The sequence below is a fragment of the Bombina bombina genome, chromosome 4 (assembly GCF_027579735.1).
Source record: "Bombina bombina isolate aBomBom1 chromosome 4, aBomBom1.pri, whole genome shotgun sequence".
Lineage (NCBI taxonomy): Eukaryota > Metazoa > Chordata > Amphibia > Anura > Bombinatoridae > Bombina > Bombina bombina.
In genome coordinates, this window is record NC_069502.1 from 791,384,920 (window position 1) to 791,407,174 (window position 22,255).

At 41.5% G+C, this 22,255-nt stretch overlaps 1 protein-coding gene across 1 annotated transcript in view; it reads right to left on the reverse strand.

The window, feature by feature from the left end:
• LOC128656980 (zinc finger protein OZF-like) overlaps window positions 1–22,255 on the reverse strand; it is an 85,184-nt gene that overhangs the window by 62,660 nt on the left and 269 nt on the right. Inside the window, exons 2-5 of the mRNA XM_053711190.1 lie at window positions 18,785–18,941; window positions 16,804–16,911; window positions 14,371–14,460; window positions 11,281–11,385 (exon numbers count right to left, since the gene is read on the reverse strand). Of these exons, the coding sequence (XP_053567165.1) occupies window positions 11,281–11,385; window positions 14,371–14,460; window positions 16,804–16,911; window positions 18,785–18,836 (355 nt within the window). The 5' untranslated portion in view covers window positions 18,837–18,941. The remainder of the gene's footprint in view (window positions 1–11,280; window positions 11,386–14,370; window positions 14,461–16,803; window positions 16,912–18,784; window positions 18,942–22,255) is intronic.

The following is a 22,255-nucleotide window of genomic DNA, read 5'->3' on the forward strand; positions in this document are numbered from 1 at the left end:
AGATGTTTGTCTAAAATCCTTTGTAGCATCTAAATAGAATTTTAGAGCGCGAACAACATCCAAATTGTGCAACAAACGTTCCTTCTTTGAAACTGGTTTCGGACACAGAGAAGGTACGATAATCTCCTGGTTAATGTTTTTGTTATAAACAACTTTTGGAAGAAAACCAGGTTTAGTACGTAAAACCACCTTATCTGCATGGAACACCAGATAAGGAGGAGAACACTGCAGAGCAGATAATTCTGAAACTCTTCTAGCAGAAGAAATTGCAACCAAAAACAAAACTTTCCAAGATAATAACTTAATATCAACGGAATGTAAGGGTTCAAACGGAACCCCCTGAAGAACTGAAAGAACTAAATTGAGACTCCAAGGAGGAGTCAAAGGTTTGTAAACAGGCTTAATTCTAACCAGAGCCTGAACAAAGGCTTGAACATCTGGCACAGCGGCCAGCTTTTTGTGAAGTAACACAGACAAGGCAGAAATCTGTCCCTTCAGGGAACTTGCAGATAATCCTTTTTCCAATCCTTCTTGAAGGAAGGATAGAATCCTAGGAATCTTAACCTTGTCCCAAGGGAATCCTTTAGATTCACACCAACAGATATATTTTTTCCAAATTTTGTGGTAAATCTTTCTAGTTACAGGCTTTCTGGCCTGAACAAGAGTATCGATAACAGAATCTGAGAACCCTCGCTTCGATAAGATCAAGCGTTCAATCTCCAAGCAGTCAGCTGGAGTGAAACCAGATTCGGATGTTCGAACGGACCCTGAACAAGAAGGTCTCGTCTCAAAGGTAGCTTCCAAGGTGGAGCCGATGACATATTCACCAGATCTGCATACCAAGTCCTGCGTGGCCACGCAGGAGCTATCAAGATCACCGACGCCCTCTCCTGATTGATCCTGGCTACCAGCCTGGGGATGAGAGGAAACGGCGGGAACACATAAGCTAGTTTGAAGGTCCAAGGTGCTACTAGTGCATCCACTAGAGCCGCCTTGGGATCCCTGGATCTGGACCCGTAGCAAGGAACTTTGAAGTTCTGACGAGAGGCCATCAGATCCATGTCTGGAATGCCCCACAGCTGAGTGACTTGGGCAAAGATTTCCGGATGGAGTTCCCACTCCCCCGGATGCAATGTCTGACGACTCAGAAAATCCGCTTCCCAATTTTCCACTCCTGGAATGTGGATAGCAGACAGGTGGCAGGAGTGAGACTCCGCCCATAGAATGATTTTGGTCACTTCTTCCATCGCCAGGGAACTCCTTGTTCCCCCCTGATGGTTGATGTACGCAACAGTTGTCATGTTGTCTGATTGAAACCGTATGAACTTGGCTCTCGCTAGCTGAGGCCAAGCCTTGAGAGCATTGAATATCGCTCTCAGTTCCAGAATATTTATCGGTAGAAGAGATTCTTCCCGAGACCAAAGACCCTGAGCTTTCAGGGATCCCCAGACCGCGCCCCAGCCCATCAGACTGGCGTCGGTCGTGACAATGACCCACTCTGGTCTGCGGAATGTCATCCCTCGTGACAGGTTGTCCAGGGACAGCCACCAACGGAGTGAGTCTCTGGTCCTCTGATTTACTTGTATCTTTGGAGACAAGTCTGTATAGTCCCCATTCCACTGACTGAGCATGCACAGTTGTAATGGTCTTAGATGAATGCGCGCAAAAGGAACTATGTCCATTGCCGCTACCATCAACCCGATCACTTCCATGCACTGAGCTATGGAAGGAAGAGGAACGGAATGAAGTATCCGACAAGAGTCTAGAAGTTTTGCTTTTCTGGCCTCTGTCAGAAAAATCCTCATTTCTAAGGAGTCTATTATTGTTCCCAAGAAGGGAACCCTTGTTGACGGAGATAGAGAACTCTTTTCCACGTTCACTTTCCATCCGTGAGATCTGAGAAAGGCCAGGACAATGTCCGTGTGAGCCTTTGCTTGAGGAAGGGACGACGCTTGAATCAGAATGTCGTCCAAGTAAGGTACTACAGCAATGCCCCTTGGTCTTAGCACAGCTAGAAGGGACCCTAGTACCTTTGTGAAAATCCTTGGAGCAGTGGCTAATCCGAAAGGAAGCGCCACGAACTGGTAATGTTTGTCCAGAAATGCGAACCTCAGGAACCGATGATGTTCCTTGTGGATAGGAATATGTAGATACGCATCCTTTAAATCCACCGTGGTCATGAATTGACCTTCCTGGATGGAAGGAAGAATAGTTTGAATGGTTTCCATCTTGAACGATGGAACCTTGAGAAACTTGTTTAAGATCTTGAGATCTAAGATTGGTCTGAACGTTCCCTCTTTTTTGGGAACTATAAACAGATTGGAGTAGAACCCCATCCCTTGTTCTCTTAATGGAACAGGATGAATCACTCCCATTTTTAACAGGTCTTCTACACAATGTAAGAATGCCTGTCTTTTTATGTGGTCTGAAGACAACTGAGACCTGTGGAACCTCCCCCTTGGGGGAAGTCCCTTGAATTCCAGAAGATAACCTTGGGAGACTATTTCTAGCGCCCAAGGATCCAGAACATCTCTTGCCCAAGCCTGAGCGAAGAGAGAGAGTCTGCCCCCCACCAGATCCGGTCCCGGATCGGGGGCCAACATTTCATGCTGTCTTGGTAGCAGTGGCAGGTTTCTTGGCCTGCTTTCCCTTGTTCCAGCCTTGCATTGGTCTCCAGGCTGGCTTGGCTTGAAAAGTATTACCCTCTTGCTTAGAGGACGTAGCACTTTGGGCTGGTCCGTTTCTACGAAAGGGACGAAAATTAGGTTTATTTTTTGCCTTGAAAGGCCGATCCTGAGGAAGGGCGTGGCCCTTACCCCCAGTGATATCAGAGATAATCTCTTTAAAGTCAGGGCCAAACAGCGTTTTCCCCTTGAAAGGAATGTTAAGTAGCTTGTTCTTGGAAGACGCATCAGCCGACCAAGATTTCAACCAAAGCGCTCTGCGCGCCACAATAGCAAACCCAGAATTCTTAGCCGCTAACCTAGCCAATTGCAAAGTGGCGTCTAGGGTGAAAGAATTAGCCAATTTGAGAGCATTGATTCTGTCCATAATCTCCTCAAAAGGAGGAGAATCACTATCGACCGCCTTTATCAGCTCATCGAACCAGAAACATGCGGCTGTAGCGACAGGGACAATGCATGAAATTGGTTGTAGAAGGTAACCCTGCTGAACAAACATCTTTTTAAGCAAACCTTCTAATTTTTTATCCATAGGATCTTTGAAAGCACAACTATCCTCTATGGGTATAGTGGTGCGTTTGTTTAAAGTGGAAACCGCTCCCTCGACCTTGGGGACTGTCTGCCATAAGTCCTTTCTGGGGTCGACCATAGGAAACAATTTTTTAAATATGGGGGGAGGGACGAAAGGAATACCGGGCCTTTCCCATTCTTTATTAACAATGTCCGCCACCCGCTTGGGTATAGGAAAAGCTTCTGGGAGCCCCGGCACCTCTAGGAACTTGTCCATTTTACATAGTTTCTCTGGGATGACCAACTTGTCACAATCATCCAGAGTGGATAATACCTCCTTAAGCAGAATGCGGAGATGTTCCAACTTAAATTTAAATGCAATCACATCAGGTTCAGCTTGTTGAGAAATGTTCCCTGAATCAGTAATTTCTCCCTCAGACAAAACCTCCCTGGCCCCATCAGACTGGGTTAGGGGCCCTTCAGAAATATTATTATCAGCGTCGTCATGCTCTTCAGTATCTAAAACAGAGCAGTCGCGCTTACGCTGATAAGTGTTCATTTTGGCTAAAATGTTTTTGACAGAATTATCCATTACAGCCGTTAATTGTTGCATAGTAAGGAGTATTGGCGCGCTAGATGTACTAGGGGCCTCCTGAGTGGGCAAGACTCGTGTAGACGAAGGAGGGAATGATGCAGTACCATGCTTACTCCCCTCACTTGAGGAATCATCTTGGGCATCATTGTCATTGTCACATAAATCACATTTATTTAAATGAATAGGAATTCTGGCTTCCCCACATTCAGAACACAGTCTATCTGGTAGTTCAGACATGTTAAACAGGCATAAACTTGAAAACAAAGTACAAAAAACGTTTTAAAATAAAACCGTTACTGTCACTTTAAATTTTAAACTGAACACACTTTATTACTGCAATTGCGAAAAAACATGAAGGAATTGTTCAAAATTCACCAAATTTTCACCACAGTGTCTTAAAGCCTTAAAAGTATTGCACACCAAATTTGGAAGCTTTAACCCTTAAAATAACGGAACCGGAGCCGTTTTGAACTTTAACCCCTTTACAGTCCCTGGTATCTGCTTTGCTGAGACCCAACCAAGCCCCAAGGGGAATACGATACCAAATGACGCCTTCAGAAAGTCTTTTCTAAGTAACAGAGCTCCTCTCACATGCGACTGCATGCCATGCCTCTCAAAAACAAGTGCGCAACACCGGCGCGAAAAACAGAATTTATGTTTACCTGATAAATTTCTTTCTCCAACGGTGTGTCCGGTCCACGGCGTCATCCTTACTTGTGGGATATTCTCTTCCCCAACAGGAAATGGCAAAGAGCCCAGCAAAGCTGGTCACATGATCCCTCCTAGGCTCCGCCTACCCCAGTCATTCGACCGACGTTAAGGAGGAATAATAGCATAGGAGAAACCATATGGTACCGTGGTGACTGTAGTTAAAGAAAATAAATTATCAGACCTGATTAAAAAACCAGGGCGGGCCGTGGACCGGACACACCGTTGGAGAAAGAAATTTATCAGGTAAACATAAATTCTGTTTTCTCCAACATAGGTGTGTCCGGTCCACGGCGTCATCCTTACTTGTGGGAACCAATACCAAAGCTTTAGGACACGGATGAAGGGAGGGAGCAAATCAGGTCACCTAAATGGAAGGCACCACGGCTTGCAAAACCTTTCTCCCAAAAATAGCCTCAGAAGAAGCAAGAGTATCAAACTTGTAAAATTTGGTAAAAGTGTGCAGTGAAGACCAAGTCGCTGCCCTACATATCTGATCAACAGAAGCCTCGTTCTTGAAGGCCCATGTGGAAGCCACAGCCCTAGTGGAATGAGCCGTGATTCTTTCGGGAGGCTGCCGTCCGGCAGTCTCGTAAGCCAATCTGATGATGCTTTTAATCCAAAAAGAGAGAGAGGTAGAAGTTGCTTTTTGACCTCTCCTTTTACCTGAATAAACAACAAACAGGGAAGATGTTTGTCTAAAATCCTTTGTAGCATCTAAATAGAATTTTAGAGCGCGAACAACATCCAAATTGTGCAACAAGCGTTCCTTCTTTGAAACTGGTTTCGGACACAGAGAAGGTACGATAATCTCCTGGTTAATGTTTTTGTTAGAAACAACTTTTGGAAGAAAACCAGGTTTAGTACGTAAAACCACCTTATCTGCATGGAACACCAGATAAGGAGGAGAACACTGCAGAGCAGATAATTCTGAAACTCTTCTAGCAGAAGAAATTGCAACTAAAAACAAAACTTTCCAAGATAATAACTTAATATCAACGGAATGTAAGGGTTCAAACGGAACCCCCTGAAGAACTGAAAGAACTAAATTGAGACTCCAAGGAGGAGTCAAAGGTTTGTAAACAGGCTTGATTCTAACCAGAGCCTGAACAAAGGCTTGAACATCTGGCACAGCTGCCAGTTTTTTGTGAAGTAACACCGACAAGGCAGAAATCTGTCCCTTCAGGGAACTTGCCGATAATCCTTTTTCCAATCCTTCTTGAAGGAAGGATAGAATCCTAGGAATCTTAACCTTGTCCCAAGGGAATCCTTTAGATTCACACCAACAGATATATTTTTTCCAAATTTTGTGGTAAATCTTTCTAGTTACAGGCTTTCTGGCCTGAACAAGAGTATCGATAACAGAATCTGAGAAACCTCGCTTCGATAAAATCAAGCGTTCAATCTCCAAGCAGTCAGCTGGAGTGAAACCAGATTCGGATGTTCGAACGGACCCTGAACAAGAAGGTCTCGTCTCAAAGGTAGCTTCCAAGGTGGAGCCGATGACATATTCACCAGATCTGCATACCAAGTCCTGCGTGGCCACGCAGGAGCTATCAAGATCACTGACGCCCTCTCCTGATTGATCCTGGCTACCAGCCTGGGGATGAGAGGAAACGGCGGGAACACATAAGCTAGTTTGAAGGTCCAAGGTGCTACTAGTGCATCCACTAGAGCCGCCTTGGGATCCCTGGATCTGGACCCGTAGCAAGGAACTTTGAAGTTCTGACGAGAGGCCATCAGATCCATGTCTGGAATGCCCCAAAGTTGAGTGACTTGGGCAAAGATTTCCGGATGGAGTTCCCACTCCCCCGGATGCAATGTCTGACGACTCAGAAAATCCGCTTCCCAATTTTCCACTCCCGGGATGTGGATAGCAGACAGGTGGCAGGAGTGAGACTCCGCCCATAGAATGATCTTGGTCACTTCTTCCATCGCTAGGGAACTCCTTGTTCCCCCCTGATGGTTGATGTACGCAACAGTCGTCATGTTGTCTGATTGAAACCGTATGAACTTGGTCCTCGCTAGCTGAGGCCAAGCCTTGAGAGCATTGAATATCGCTCTCAGTTCCAGAATATTTATCGGTAGAAGAGATTCTTCCCGAGACCAAAGACCCTGAGCTTTCAGGGATCCCCAGACCGCGCCCCAGCCCATCAGACTGGCGTCGGTCGTGACAATGACCCACTCTGGTCTGTGGAATGTCATCCCTCGTGACAGGTTGTCCAGGGACAGCCACCAACGGAGTGAGTCTCTGGTCCTCTGATTTACTTGTATCTTTGGAGACAAGTCTGTATAGTCCCCATTCCACTGACTGAGCATGCACAGTTGTAATGGTCTTAGATGAATGCGCGCAAAAGGAACTATGTCCATTGCCGCTACCATCAACCCGATCACTTCCATGCACTGAGCTACGGAAGGAAGAGGGACGGAATGAAGTATTCGACAAGAGTCCAGAAGCTTTGTCTTTCTGGCCTCTGTTAGAAAAATCCTCATTTCTGAGGAGTCTATAATTGTTCCCAAGAAGGGAACCCTTGTTGACGGGGATAGAGAACTCTTTTCCACGTTCACTTTCCAGCCGTGCGATCTGAGAAAGGCCAGGACGATGTCCGTGTGAGCCTTTGCTCGAGGGAGGGACGACGCTTGAATCAGAATGTCGTCCAGGTAAGGTACTACTGCAATGCCCCTTGGTCTTAGCACAGCTAGAAGGGACCCTAGTACCTTTGTGAAAATCCTTGGAGCAGTGGCTAATCCGAAAGGAAGCGCCACGAACTGGAAATGTTTGTCCAGGAATGCAAACCTTAGGAACCGATGATGTTCCTTGTGGATAGGAATATGTAGATACGCATCCTTTAAATCCACCGTGGTCATGAATTGACCTTCCTGGATGGAAGGAAGAATAGTTCGAATGGTTTCCATCTTGAAAGATGGGACCTTGAGAAATTTGTTTAAGATCTTGAGATCTAGGATTGGTCTGAATGTTCCCTCTTTTTTGGGAACTATGAACAGATTGGAGTAGAACCCCATCCCTTGTTCTCTCAATGGAACAGGATGAATCACTCCCATTTTTAACAGGTCTTCTACGCAATGTAAGAACGCCTGTCTTTTTATGTGGTCTGAAGACAACTGAGACCTGTGGAACCTTCCCCTTGGGGGAAGTCCCTTGAATTCCAGAAGATAACCCTGGGAGACTATTTCTAGCGCCCAGGGATCCAGAACATCTCTTGCCCAAGCCTGAGCGAAGAGAGAGAGTCTGCCCCCCACCAGATCCGGTCCCGGATCGGGGGCCGATATTTCATGCTGTCTTGGTAGCAGTGGCAGGTTTCTTTGCCTGCTTTCCCTTGTTCCAGCCTTGCATTGGTCTCCAAGCTGGCTTGGCCTGAGAAGTATTACCTTCTTGCTTAGAGGACGTAGCACCTTGGGCTGGTCCGTTTTTACGAAAGGGACGAAAATTAGGTCTATTTTTTTGCCTTGAAAGGCCGATCCTGAGGAAGGGCATGGCCCTTACCCCCAGTGATATCAGAGATAATCTCTTTCAAGTCAGGACCAAACAGCGTTTTCCCCTTGAAAGGAATGTTTAGTAGCTTGTTCTTGGAAGACGCATCAGCCGACCAAGATTTCAACCAAAGCGCTCTGCGCGCCACAATAGCAAACCCAGAATTCTTAGCCGCTAACTTAGCCAATTGCAAAGAGGCGTCTAGAGTGAAAGAATTAGCCAATTTGAGAGCATTGACTCTGTCCATAATCTCCTCATAAGGAGGAGAGTCACTATCGAGCACCTTAATCAGTTCATCAAACCAGAAATATGCTGCTGTAGTGACAGGGACAATGCATGAAATGGGTTGTAGAAGGTAACCCTGCTGAACAAACATCTTTTTAAGCAAACCTTCTAATTTTTTATCCATAGGATCTTTGAAAGCACAACTATCCTCTATGGGAATAGTGGTGCGTTTGTTTAAAGTAGAAACCGCTCCCTCGACCTTGGGGACTGACTGCCATAAGTCCTTTCTGGGGTCGACCATAGGAAACAATTTTTTAAATATGGGGGGAGGGACGAAAGGAATACCGGGCCTTTCCCATTCTTTATTAACAATGTCCGCCACCCGCTTGGGTATAGGAAAAGCTTCTGGGAGCCCCGGCACCTCTAGGAACTTGTCCATTTTACATAGTTTCTCTGGGATGACCAAATTTTCACAATCATCCAGAGTGGATAATACCTCCTTAAGCAAAATGCGGAGATGTTCCAATTTAAATTTAAAAGTAATCACATCAGATTCAGCCTGCTGAGAAATATTCCCTAAATCAGTAATTTCTCCCTCAGACAAAACCTCCCTGGCCCCCTCAGATTGGGTTAGGGGCCCTTCAGAGATATTAATATCAGCGTCGTCATGCTCTTCAGTAACTAAAACAGAGCATCCACGCTTACGCTGACAAGGGTTCATTTTGGCTAAAATGTTTTTGACAGAATTATCCATTACAGCCGTTAATTGTTGCATAGTAAGGAGTATTGGCGCGCTAGATGTACTAGGGGCCTCCTGAGTGGGCAAGACTCGTGTAGACGAAGGAGGGAATGATGCAGTACCATGCTTACTCCCCTCACTTGAGGAATCATCTTGGGCATCATTGTCATTATCACATAAATCACATTTATTTAAATGAATAGGAATTCTGGCTTCCCCACATTCAGAACACAGTCTATCTGGTAGTTCAGACATGTTAAACAGGCATAAACTTGATAAGAAAGTACAAAAAACGTTTTGAAATAAAACCGTTACTGTCACTTTAAATTTTAAACTGAACACACTTTATTACTGCAATTGCGAAAAAACATGAAGGAATTGTTCAAAATTCACCAAACTTTCACCACAGTGTCTTAAAGCCTTGAAAATATTGCACACCAATTTTGGAAGCTTTAACCCTTAAAATAACGGAACCGGAGCCGTTTTAAGCTTTAACCCCTTTACAGTCCCTGGTATCTGCTTTGCTGAGACCCAACCAAACCCAAGGGGAATACGATACCAAATGATGCCTTCAGAAGTCTTTTATAAGTATCAGAGCTCCTCTCACATGCGACTGCATGCCATGCCTCTCAAAAACAAGTGCGCAACACCGGCGCGAAAATGAGACTCTGCCTATGCTTTGGGAAAGCCCCTAAAGAATAAGGTGTCTAAAACAGTGCCTGCCGAAAAGTTAAACACTAAAAAACTCTAAGCCATCTCCGTGGAGATGTTGCCTGTACAACGGCAAAGAGAATGACTGGGGTAGGCGGAGCCTAGGAGGGATCATGTGACCAGCTTTGCTGGGCTCTTTGCCATTTCCTGTTGGGGAAGAGAATATCCCACAAGTAAGGATGACGCCGTGGACCGGACACACCTATGTTGGAGAAATGAGGCTCTGCCTATGCTTTGGGAAAGCCCCTAAAGAATAAGGTGTCTAAAACAGTGCCTGCCGATATTATTATATCAAAATACCCAGATAAAATGATTCCTCAAGGCTAAATATGTGTTAATAATGAATCGATTTAGCCCAGAAAAAGTCTACAGTCTTAATAAGCCCTATTTTGAAGCCCTTATTTACGATCGTAATAAACATGGCTTACCGGATCCCATAGGGAAAATGACAGCTTCCAGCATTACATCGTCTTGTTAGAATGTGTCATACCTCAAGCAGCAAGAGACTGCTCACTGTTCCCCCAACTGAAGTTAATTGCTCTCAACAGTCCTGTGTGGAACAGCCATGGATTTTAGTGACGGTTGCTAAAATCGTTTTCCTCATACAAACAGAAATCTTCATCTCTTTTCTGTTTCTGAGTAAATAGTACATACCAGCACTATTTCAAAATAACAAACTCTTGATTGAATAATAAAAAACTACAGTTAAACACTAAAAAACTCTAAGCCATCTCCGTGGAGATGTTGCCTGTACAACGGCAAAGAGAATGACTGGGGTAGGCGGAGCCTAGGAGGGATCATGTGACCAGCTTTGCTGGGCTCTTTGCCATTTCCTGTTGGGGAAGAGAATATCCCACAAGTAAGGATGACGCCGTGGACCGGACACACCTATGTTGGAGAAATATAACTGTTATTTACATGAGACAAAATGTTACCAACACAGAATCTTCCTTTTTCTTAATATGCACTAATAACCTGTAGCTGTATTTATAGGAACTTCATCTTCTTCAGACACATACGGTTTTCCTCCGGGCTCAACCAATGAGTCATCTGAAGGAGTCACATCCATAGGGCCTGTACAGTGAAAATATATGTGTATGTGGAAGTTGTTTGTAGTGTTTGTGGAATGTATCAATATCTTTCTCATTATAAATAAGCATCTGATGAACAAGAAATTACTGTGGGCACATGAAATAATTATTTAGCTGATTGTCACACTTATGCGCACTCACCTGTAACAAAAGAATCGCAGACACAATATTCCTCAGACTAAACATACATGCACATTCACCTGTAACAGCATATGTGCACACTCATCTGTAACCTGCATCCTTCAGACACAACACATGTAGACAATCACTTGTAACTCACGTACCTCAGAAACAACATACGTGCACACTCACTTGTAACTCACATACCTCAGAAACAACATACGTGCACACTCACTTGTAACTCACATACTTCAGAAACAACATACGTGCACACTCACTTGTAACTCACATACCTCAGAAACAACATACATGCACACTCACCTGTAACTCACGTACCTCAGAAACAACATACGTGCACACTCACCTGTAACTCACGTACCTCAGAAACAACATACGTGCACACTCACCTGGGCTGATACTGTCAGTGGTTTCATTATCCAGAGTTTCCAGCTGACGCGTCACACACAGATCTTCTGTTATCTCAACTTTCACTACATCAGTGTTATCTTCATCTGTATAAATAAAGTAGATTCAGTTTCTATATCACATGATCTAGTTTTTATAACTTTACCATAAAACAGTTTGTGTTTTTCCCGGATAGACCATTACCCCAAATATACACATTCTGGTACTTTCTGTCTATTCTTCTGTGGCACAATCTGCTATATTCCAGTATAAAACTACAACATGAATTAAACAAGGGTTAAACTCATGTTGTTATCTGTGCTTATAAAGCAGACAGTAAACTACAAGGGAGAGCAGTAAGTAACTGTGTGCACAGCCCCGGCAGACTCTCACGTATTACTACTCACCGGCAGGGAGGGAGAGCAGTAAGTAACTGTGTGCACAGCCCCGGCAGACTCTCACGTATTACTACTCATCGGCAGGGAGGGAGAGCAGTAAGTAACTGTGTGCACAGCCCCGGCAGACTCTCACGTATTACTACTCACCGGCAGGGAGGGAGAGCGGTAAGTAACTGTGTGCACAGCCCCGGCAGACTCTCACGTATTACTACTCACCGGCAGGGAGGGAGAGCAGTAAGTAACTGTGTGCACAGCCTCGGCAGACTCTCACGTATTACTACTCACCGGCAGGGAGGGAGAGCTGTAAGTAACTGTGTGCACAGCCCCGGCAGACTCTCACGTATTACTACTCACCGGCAGGGAGGGAGAGCAGTAAGTAACTGTGTGCACAGCCCCGGAAGACTCTCACGTATTACTACTCACCGGCAGGGAGGGAGAGCAGTAAGTAACTGTGTGCACAGCCCCGGCAGACTGTCACGTATTACTACTCACCGGCAGGGAGGGAGCAATGTATTTCAGTCTGATGACTCTTCATGTCATCTGTCTCATCCTCTTCCTTCACATCTAATAGCCCAGTGCCCTGGTTTTCCTCTAGACACCCTGTAATTACAGTAGTACCTGATAGTACACAGATTTATTATTCACAGACACATTCAACATATTTTGTCTATTAATTATATTTTATTGGGGAAGCTTCTTGAAGACATTTTTTTTCTATTGACAAAACAAGTGAGGTAACAACCACAAAATTACACCCGAGTATCAGCACACACAGCTTGTATATATGAGCTCAGACCCAGTACTACTGCAGCTGTAGTGCTATAATTATACTGTGTATCAGCACACACAGCTTGTCTATGTGACACAGACTCAGTACTACTGCAGCTGTAGTGCTACAATTATACCTGTGTATCAGCACACACAGCTTGTCTATGTGACTCAGACCCAGTACTATTGCAGCTGTAGTGCTATAATTATACCTGTGTATAAGCACACACAGCTTGTCTATGTGACTCAGACCCAGTACTATTGCAGCTGTAGTACTATAATTATACTGTGTATCAGCACACACAGCTTGTCTACGTGAGATCAGACCCAGTACTACTGCAGCTGTAGTGCTATAATTATACCAGTGTATCAGCACACACAGCTTGTCTATGTGACACACACCCAGTACTACTGCAGCTGTAGTGCTATAATTATAGCTGTGTATCAGCACACACAGCTTGTCCATGTGACTCAGACCCAGTAATACTGCAGCTGTAGTGCTATAATTATACCTGTGTATCAGCACACAGCTTGTCTATGTGACTCAGACCCAGTACTACTGCAGCTGTAGTGCTATAATTATACCTGTGTATAAGCACACATAGCTTGTCTATGTGACTCAGACCCAATACTACTGCAGCTGTAGTGCTATAATTATACTGTGTATCAGCACACACAGCTTGTCTATATGAGCTCAGATCCAGTACTACTGTAGCTGTAGTGCTATAATTATACTGTGTATCAGCACACACAGTTTGTCTATGTGACACAGACCCAGTACTACTGCAGCTGTAGAGCTATAATTATACCTGTGTATCAGCACACACAGCTTGTCTATGTGACTCAGACCCAGTACTACTGCAGCTGTAGTGCTATAATTATACCTGTGTATCAGCACACACAGCTTGTCTATGTGACTCACACCCAGTACCACTGCAGCTGTAGTGCTATCATTATACCTGTGTATCAGCACACACAGCTTGTCTATGTGACACAGACCCAGTACTACAGCAGCTGTAGAGCTATAATTATACCTGTGTATCAGCACACACAGCTAGTCTGAGACTCACACCCAGTACTACTGCAGCTGTAGTGCTATAATTATACCTGTGTATCAGCACACACAGCTTGTCTATGTGACTCAGACCCAGTACTACTGCAGCTGTAGTACTATAATTATACTGTGTATCAGCACACACAACTTGTCTATGTGACTCAGACCCAGTATTACTGCAGCTGTAGTGCTATAATTATACCTGTGTATCAGCACACACAGCTTGTCTATGTGACTCAGACCCAGTACTACTGCAGCTGTAGTGCTATAATTATAACTGTGTATCAGCACACACAGCTTGTCTATGTGTCACACACCCAGTACTACTGCAGCTGTAGTGCTATAATTATACCTGTGTATCAGCACACACAGCTTGTCTATGTGACTCAGACCCAGTACTACTGCAGCTGTAGTGCTATAATTATACCTGTGTATCAGCACACACAGCTTGTCTATGTGACTCAGACCCAGTACTACTGCAGCTGTAGTGCTATAATTATACCTGTGTATCAGCACACACAGCTTGTCTATGTGACTCAGACCCAGTACTACTGCAGCTGTAGTACTATAATTATACTGTGTATCAGCACACACAGCTTGTCTATGTGACTCAGACCCAGTACTACTGCAGCTGTAGTGCTATAATTATACCCTACATTTAGCCACCAATCAGCAAGCACTACCCAGGGTGCTGAATCAAAAATGGGCCAGCTCCTAAGCATACATTTCTGCTTTTTCAAATTAAGATACCTAGAGAACGAAGAAAAATTGATAATAGGAATAAATTAGAAAGTTGCTTAGTAATGTATGCTCTATCTGAATCGTGAACAAAATAATATGGGTTTCATATCCCTATAATATGCACTAATCACCTGTAGCCGTATTTATTGGAACTTCATCCTCCTCAGTCTTCACCTGATCGCACACATATGGTTCTCCTCCGTGCTCAATCGCTGAGCTATCTGAAAATGTCAAAAAAGTATGTCATGTACAGTGAGAATATACATGTATATGAGTAAGTTGTTTGTACCCTACGTGACTTAGAAACAACACACATGCACACTTACCACTAACTCACATGCACCAGACACAACATACATGCACACTGTCATGTAAGCCGTGTACCTCACACACACACATAACATACATGCACACTGTCATGTAAGCCGTGTACCTCACACACACACATAACATACATGCACACTGTCATGTAAGCCGTGTACCTCACACACACACATAACATACATGCACACTGTCATGTAAGCCGTGTACCTCACACACACACATAATATACATGCACACTGTCATGTAAGCCGTGTACCTCACACACACACATAACATACATGCACACTGTCATGTAAGCCGTGTACCTCACACACACACATAACATACACACTGTCATGTAAGCCGTGTACCTCACACACACACATAACATACACACTGTCATGTAAGCCGTGTACCTCACACACACATAACATGCATGCACACTGTCATGTAAGCCGTGTACCTCACACACACATAACATGCATGCACACTGTCATGTAAGCCGTGTACCTCACACACACATAACATGCATGCACACTGTCATGTAAGCCGTGTACCTCACACACATAACATACATGCACACTGCCATGTAAGCCGTGTACCTCACACACACATAACATGCATGCACACTCTCATGTAAGCCGTGTACCTCACACACATAACATGCATGCACACTCTCATGTAACCCGTGTACCTCACGCACATAACATGCATGCACACTCTCATGTAACCCGTGTACCTCACACACATAACATGCATGCACACTCATGTAACCCGTGTACCTCACGCACATAACATGCATGCACACTCATGTAACCCGTGTACCTCACGCACATAACATGCATGCACACTCTCATGTAACCCGTGTACCTCACACACATAACATGCATGCACACTCTCATGTATCATGTAACCCGTGTACCTCACACACACATAACATACATGCACACTCTCATGTAACCCGTGTACCTCACACACACATAACATACATGCACACTCTCATGTAACCTGTGTACCTCACACACATAACATGCATGTACACTTACCTGTACCCACCATGCATCAGAAACAACACACATGCACATCTGTACATAACATATGTATACAATCACATGCAACCAATGTAAACCAGACTCAACAGATCCACTCACCTATAACCCAAGTATCACACAACATATAATTTTTATTTTTTGTGTGATTCAGACAGAACATACAATTTTAAAAAAGTTTCCAATTTACTTCTATTATCAAATTTGCTTTGTTCTCATACATTTTTTTGTTGAAGAGATACGTAGTCAGGTGTCTGAAGTACTACATGACAGGAAATAGTGCTGCCATGTAGAACAATCGTTCTTGCAAAACTGATTACCTCCCTCCAATTCAACAAAATATATCAAGAGAATGAAGAAAATTTGATAATAGAAGTAAATTAGAAAGTTGTTTAAAATGTATGCATTATTTGAATCATAAAAGACAAATTTTGAGTTTCATTTTCCTTTAAAATTAACTAACCACCTAAAGTTGTATTTATGGGAAATTCCTCTTCCATAGTTTTCATGTAATCACACACATGCGCTTAAAGGGACATGCCACCCACATTTTTTCTTTTATGATTTAGAAAGAGAATGCAATTTTAAACATCTTTCTAATTTACTTATATTATCTAATTTGTTTTATTCTCTTGATATTCTTTGAAGAAAAGCATATCTAGATATGCTCACTAGCTGCTGATTGGTTGCTGCACATAGAAGCATTGTGTGATTGGCTCACCATGTGCATTGCTTTTTCTTCAACTAAGGATATTTAAAAAATGAAGCAAAATAAAAAATGGAAGTAAATTGTAATGTTGTTTAAATTTCTATTCTCTATCTGAATCATGAAAGAAAGATTTTGGGTTTAGTGGCCCTTTAACCGCTGACTCTTCTGAAGGCTTCTTATCCATACGGCATGTACAGTAAAAACTTACTTCAAGTTACTATTTACAAAATTAGCAATAACTTATTTACAAAGAACTTTGTACCCTACATGTCACAGACCCAACATATGCTCACACTCGCCTGCAACCCACATGCACCAGACCCAACATACATGCACACACGCCTGTAAACTGTGTAGCTCACTCTCAACAAACGTGCTCACTAACATGTAACCTGTGTACCTCACACACAACATACATGTACACTTACTTGTTAACTGTCATTTACAACAGACAAAATGATGTAATCACAGAATCTTCAGTTTACTTAACATGCGCTAATCACCTGTATTTATAGGAAATTCATCCGCCTCAGTCTTTACGTGATCACACGCATTCAGTTCTCCTCTGTGCTCAACCACTGAGCCATCAAAAGGCATTGCATCCATACGCCCTGTACAGTAGGAATATTTGTTTATTTATATATAAACATGACAATCTCAGCTGACACCTGTTATATGTCGGCGTCCTGTCACACAACTGTGTTAGTCTCTGCTTGTCTGTCATTTGTAATTACAATTTTACCTTCATATATCAGGGCCTGACACTCTTACATTATAGTTACCAAATATATAGTAGCCAGAAATGCTTAATATTTTATTGTGTGTATAAGATAAAATTAAATATAATATAAAAAATATTAATTATAAATAAAAATTATTTAATAGCTTCAGCACTAATATAGTTTTATATATATATATATATATATATATATATATATATATATATATATATATATATATATATATATATATATATATATATAAATAAAACAACACTCAATGTGAATCCGCCCTCCATGGGTCAACCACCTGTTGGTTCCGTGTAAATAAAATGACAGCAACCAGACAGGATTTCTTCAAAAAAGGGTCAAGTTGACCCTTTTTTGAAGAAATCCTGTCTGGTTGCTGTCATTTGAGAAGGAGATAGAGATAGATGATAGAGATAGATGATAGATGATAGAGATAGATGATAGAGATATATATATATATATATATAAATAAAACTATCAGAAAGTGCCAGAAGTGGAGACGTGGTTCTGACCCTGCAATTGTATCTGTGAAAGACAGCAGGACACTTTCCAGGACACATTTTGTAAGGACAGTCTAGCACTGCGGCACCTGGGTTAATTGAGCCCTGTTCTACCCTCAGTACAGGGGGGGCACTGCCTAAGCTAACATACACATCTATATCATTTTATGTTACAATCTCCTTCAGGGTGTTTAACGTCCATTTACAAGAACACTAAACACCTATTGCTTTTATGTAAAATTGTGCTTTGTCCCACGCTCCCTAAAGAGGCCAAAAATGTAATTACTACAAATAAGCTGATTTAGGTGATTTGCAAGTTACAGATTTTGCTTTTTGACTTCTCTAGGGAGTGTGGAACAAAGCAACATCTTTACACAAACATAAATAATGACAGTATAAAGTAAAGCTGCTGTATTGCACATGATTTTAGATTACAGTTGTACAGTGTTTACTGTCCCTTTAACCATCCGTCATAAAATAACATGTTTATCTCCCTCTGTTTTCTGTACATGAGACATAATTCAGCGTGATTTTACTTTTTATCACGATAAGATACTTTATGATCATTTTCAGGTTAATTTGTGACTGTAGCATCAGATAAGTGTAATTTGTTCTAAACAGTGAGGTCATGTATTTGCACAGAGGCTAATACTGCACATGGTGCTGAGAGTGTGCACGTGGTGCTGAGCTCATCATTAAAGGACCAGTTCACTCAATGTAACATAACATAAAAGTCGTTTGGATGGTTATATAATAAAACAAAATAAATGAATCATATATGAACATGGGCAAGCTTTTATCAAACTTCGGTTGATGTCATCAGCTATACCCGAGTGAGACGCTGACTGCATTAAAAAAAAAAGAAGCCCTTTAGGTGGGTATAAGAATTTTAACATGGGGAAGGGGTAAGCTATTGAAAACACACTGCATAAAAATAAAAACTTACCTAAGTAAACCGGATTATAAAGAGAAATACACACTTACATACATGACGGATTACAACCTTTCTATTAAAAATACTTTATTTTTTAGGTAAACTGTCCCTTTAACAAGTCTAAAGCAGCTGCTTAATAAACAATGCTGCTCAGTAGCAGAGAGGCTGTACATCACCAGTACACTACTGACCATTATGTCCCTTTAAGGTGATCAGATCATAGGGTCTTTGGTTTGTTACATTAAATATTATCCCATTCTGATGGCAGAACCAGGTGACATGCACGTGACATCCTACTTACCTCTGTGTGCATCAGGAAGGTCTGAGGTTTGGTTCTCATTTTTGTCAGACATTGTTTTTTCAGCGCAATTGAATTTGTCAGATATTCTTAAAATGTTTCTCCTTTACTGGCAAACGCAGTGATGTGTATTGTACGTGATCTTCACAGTAACAGAAGCCTAAACACAGAGAGAGAGGTCTTGTGTACAGTTCATAGTTATAGGGGAAAATACAGGTGGCCCTCGTTTTACAACGGCTCAATTTACACCGTTTCAGAATAACAACCTTTTTTTCCCAGTCATGTGACTGCTATTGAAAAGCATTGAGAAGCAGTGCATTTATTAAAATAGCCAGTAGGTGGAGCTGTCCGCTTGTGTTGCAGCCAAGCAAGCTGAAATTAAAGGGACACTGTACCCAAAAATTTTCTTTCGTGATTCAGATTGAGCATGAAATTTTAAGCAACTTTCTAATGTACTCCTATTATCAAATTTTCTTCATTCTCTTGGTATCTTTATTTGAAATGCAAGAATGTAAGTTTAGATGCCGGCCCATTTTTGGTGAACAACCTGGGTTGTCCTTGCTGATTGGTGGATAAATTCATCCACCAATAAAAAAGTGCTGTCCAGAGTACTGAAACCAAAAAAAGCTTAGATGCCTTCTTTTTCAAATAATGATAGCAAGAGAACGAAGAAAAATTGATAATAGGAGTAAATTAGAAAGTTGCTTAAAATTGCATGCTCTTTCTGAATTACAAAAGAAAAAATTTGGGTACAGTGTCCCTTTAATCAGTTTAACCAGACCTGAGCTATCGAGCAGATTTCAAAGGAACAAGATCTTCCTGTCTATAAATTAGTCCAGATTGGAATGCATAGAAAGAACTGTTTGCAGAAAAATGCAAGTGAAGTCTGCGTTGTGTGATTATTTTATTAGGTTTATAATGCTGTTTAGCAAATGTTTGTGTTCATTTAAATTAGTTTAATTATATATTTTGTGTTGTGTGATTATTTTATTAGGTTTATAATGCTGTTTAGCATTTAAAGTCTTCATTTCAAAGCTTTAAAAATAATGTATTAGGTGTTACTTATGACAATTTTGAGAGGGGCCTGGAACCTATCTCCCTCACTTCTCATTGACTTACATTATAAACTGGGTTTCAATTTATAGCGGTTTCGATTTACAACCATTCCTTCTGGACCCTAACCCCGGCGTAAACTGAGGGCTACCTGTACTGTGGATTATGGGTAATCATTGCTCTTATCTGAATTTTTTCTGTGAATTACCCACACAAGTTATACCGTTTTTTACAGTAAACCAAACACTTTTGCAAATTAATTTTATTTTACAGAAATAGCCAAGTATCATCAAAAGCCATCATATTAAAGTGATGGTAAACTTTATACTTTTTATTATCAGATCATGAATGTTAATGATATTTTAGATGGGCTTTAAAATTGATCACGTCTAATGAAGATGCGATTTAATTTACTTTTAAACCTAGCCGTGCCATTCTAAAACGGCACACTTCCACCATCCACTTAAAAAATAATAATTTTCTGTGAGCTAACGGTTTTGACTGTTCTCTAATCAGAGCTCTAGCTACAATAAAAGTGCCATATGGATAGAGCGAAGTGGGCGGCGGGAGCGTGCGATATTAGAATGGCATGGCTGGATTAAAAAGTAGGTTAAAGCCCATATTTATTAGAAATGATCGATTAAAGTCCATCTAAAATATCACTAAAATTTAGGATCTGATAATAAAAAGTTGAAAGTTTACCATAACTTTAAATATATTTTCCTGAACATACATTTTATATTACAGTTTCCCTTTGCCTCACACACAAATACAACCCCATAGTTGCCAACATTTCAAAAAAAATTCCAGAGACACTTTGCAGCAGAGCAAACAAGCGGGTTACTGGAGTATTGACGACCTACTGTTCAACTGCTCCGCCCCCTCAGTTCTGCAATCAAAACACACCCATTTGAAAGTAATAGTATAATTTAGACTTATCCATTTGAAAGTAATAGTATAATTTAGACTTATCCATAGTTTATTATACAGATTACAGCATCAAGCTCTTACACCTACCCTGTCTCTGGAACACATTCCGGGCATATGGTTATTTTTACAACACAGCATCAAAATTAGAAAGACAAATAATATGTGAACCCATTCAATAATAATATTCCACTATGAATAAATTATATTTAAATAATACACTATATCTATTTATCATCTATCTATCTGTATATGTGTGTGTGTGTATAGGTATGTATATATATATATATATATATATATATATATATATATATATATATATATATACACACACACACACATATATATATATATATATATACACATATATATATATATATATATATATATATACACACATATATATATATACACACATATACATATATATATATATATATATATATATATATATATATATATATATATATATATATATATATATATATATATATATACACACACACACACACACACATATATATATATACACATATATATACACATATATATATATAACAGAATTTATGTTTACCTGATAAATTACTTTCTCCAACGGTGTGTCCGGTCCACGGCGTCATCCTTACTTGTGGGATATTCTCTTCCCCAACAGGAAATGGCAAAGAGCCCAGCAAAGCTGGTCACATGATCCCTCCTAGGCTCCGCCTTCCCCAGTCATTCGACCGACGTAAAGGAGGAATATTTGCATAGGAGAAATCATATGATACCGTGGTGACTGTAGTTAAAGAAAATAAATCATCAGACCTGATTAAAAAAACCAGGGCGGGCCGTGGACCGGACACACCGTTGGAGAAAGTAATTTATCAGGTAAACATAAATTCTGTTTTCTCCAACATAGGTGTGTCCGGTCCACGGCGTCATCCTTACTTGTGGGAACCAATACCAAAGCTTTAGGACACGGATGATGGGAGGGAGCAAATCAGGTCACCTAGATGGAAGGCACCACGGTTTGCAAAACCTTTCTCCCAAAAATAGCCTCAGAAGAAGCAAAAGTATCAAATTTGTAAAATTTGGTAAAAGTGTGCAGTGAAGACCAAGTCGCTGCCTTACATATCTGATCAACAGAAGCCTCGTTCTTAAAGGCCCATGTGGAAGCCACAGCCCTAGTGGAATGAGCTGTGATTCTTCCAGGAGGCTGCCGTCCGGCAGTCTCATAAGCCAATCTGATGATGCTTTTAAGCCAAAAAAATAGAGAGGTAGAAGTTGCTTTTTTGACCTCTCCTTTTACCAGAATAAACAACAAACAAGGAAGATGTTTGTCTGAAATCCTTTGTAGCATCTAAATAGAATTTTAGAGCACGGACAACGTCCAAATTGTGTAACAAACGTTCCTTCTATGAAACTGGATTCGGACACAAAGAAGGTACAACTATCTCCTGGTTAATATTTTTGTTGGAAACAACCTTCGGAAGAAAACCAGGCTCAGTACGTAAA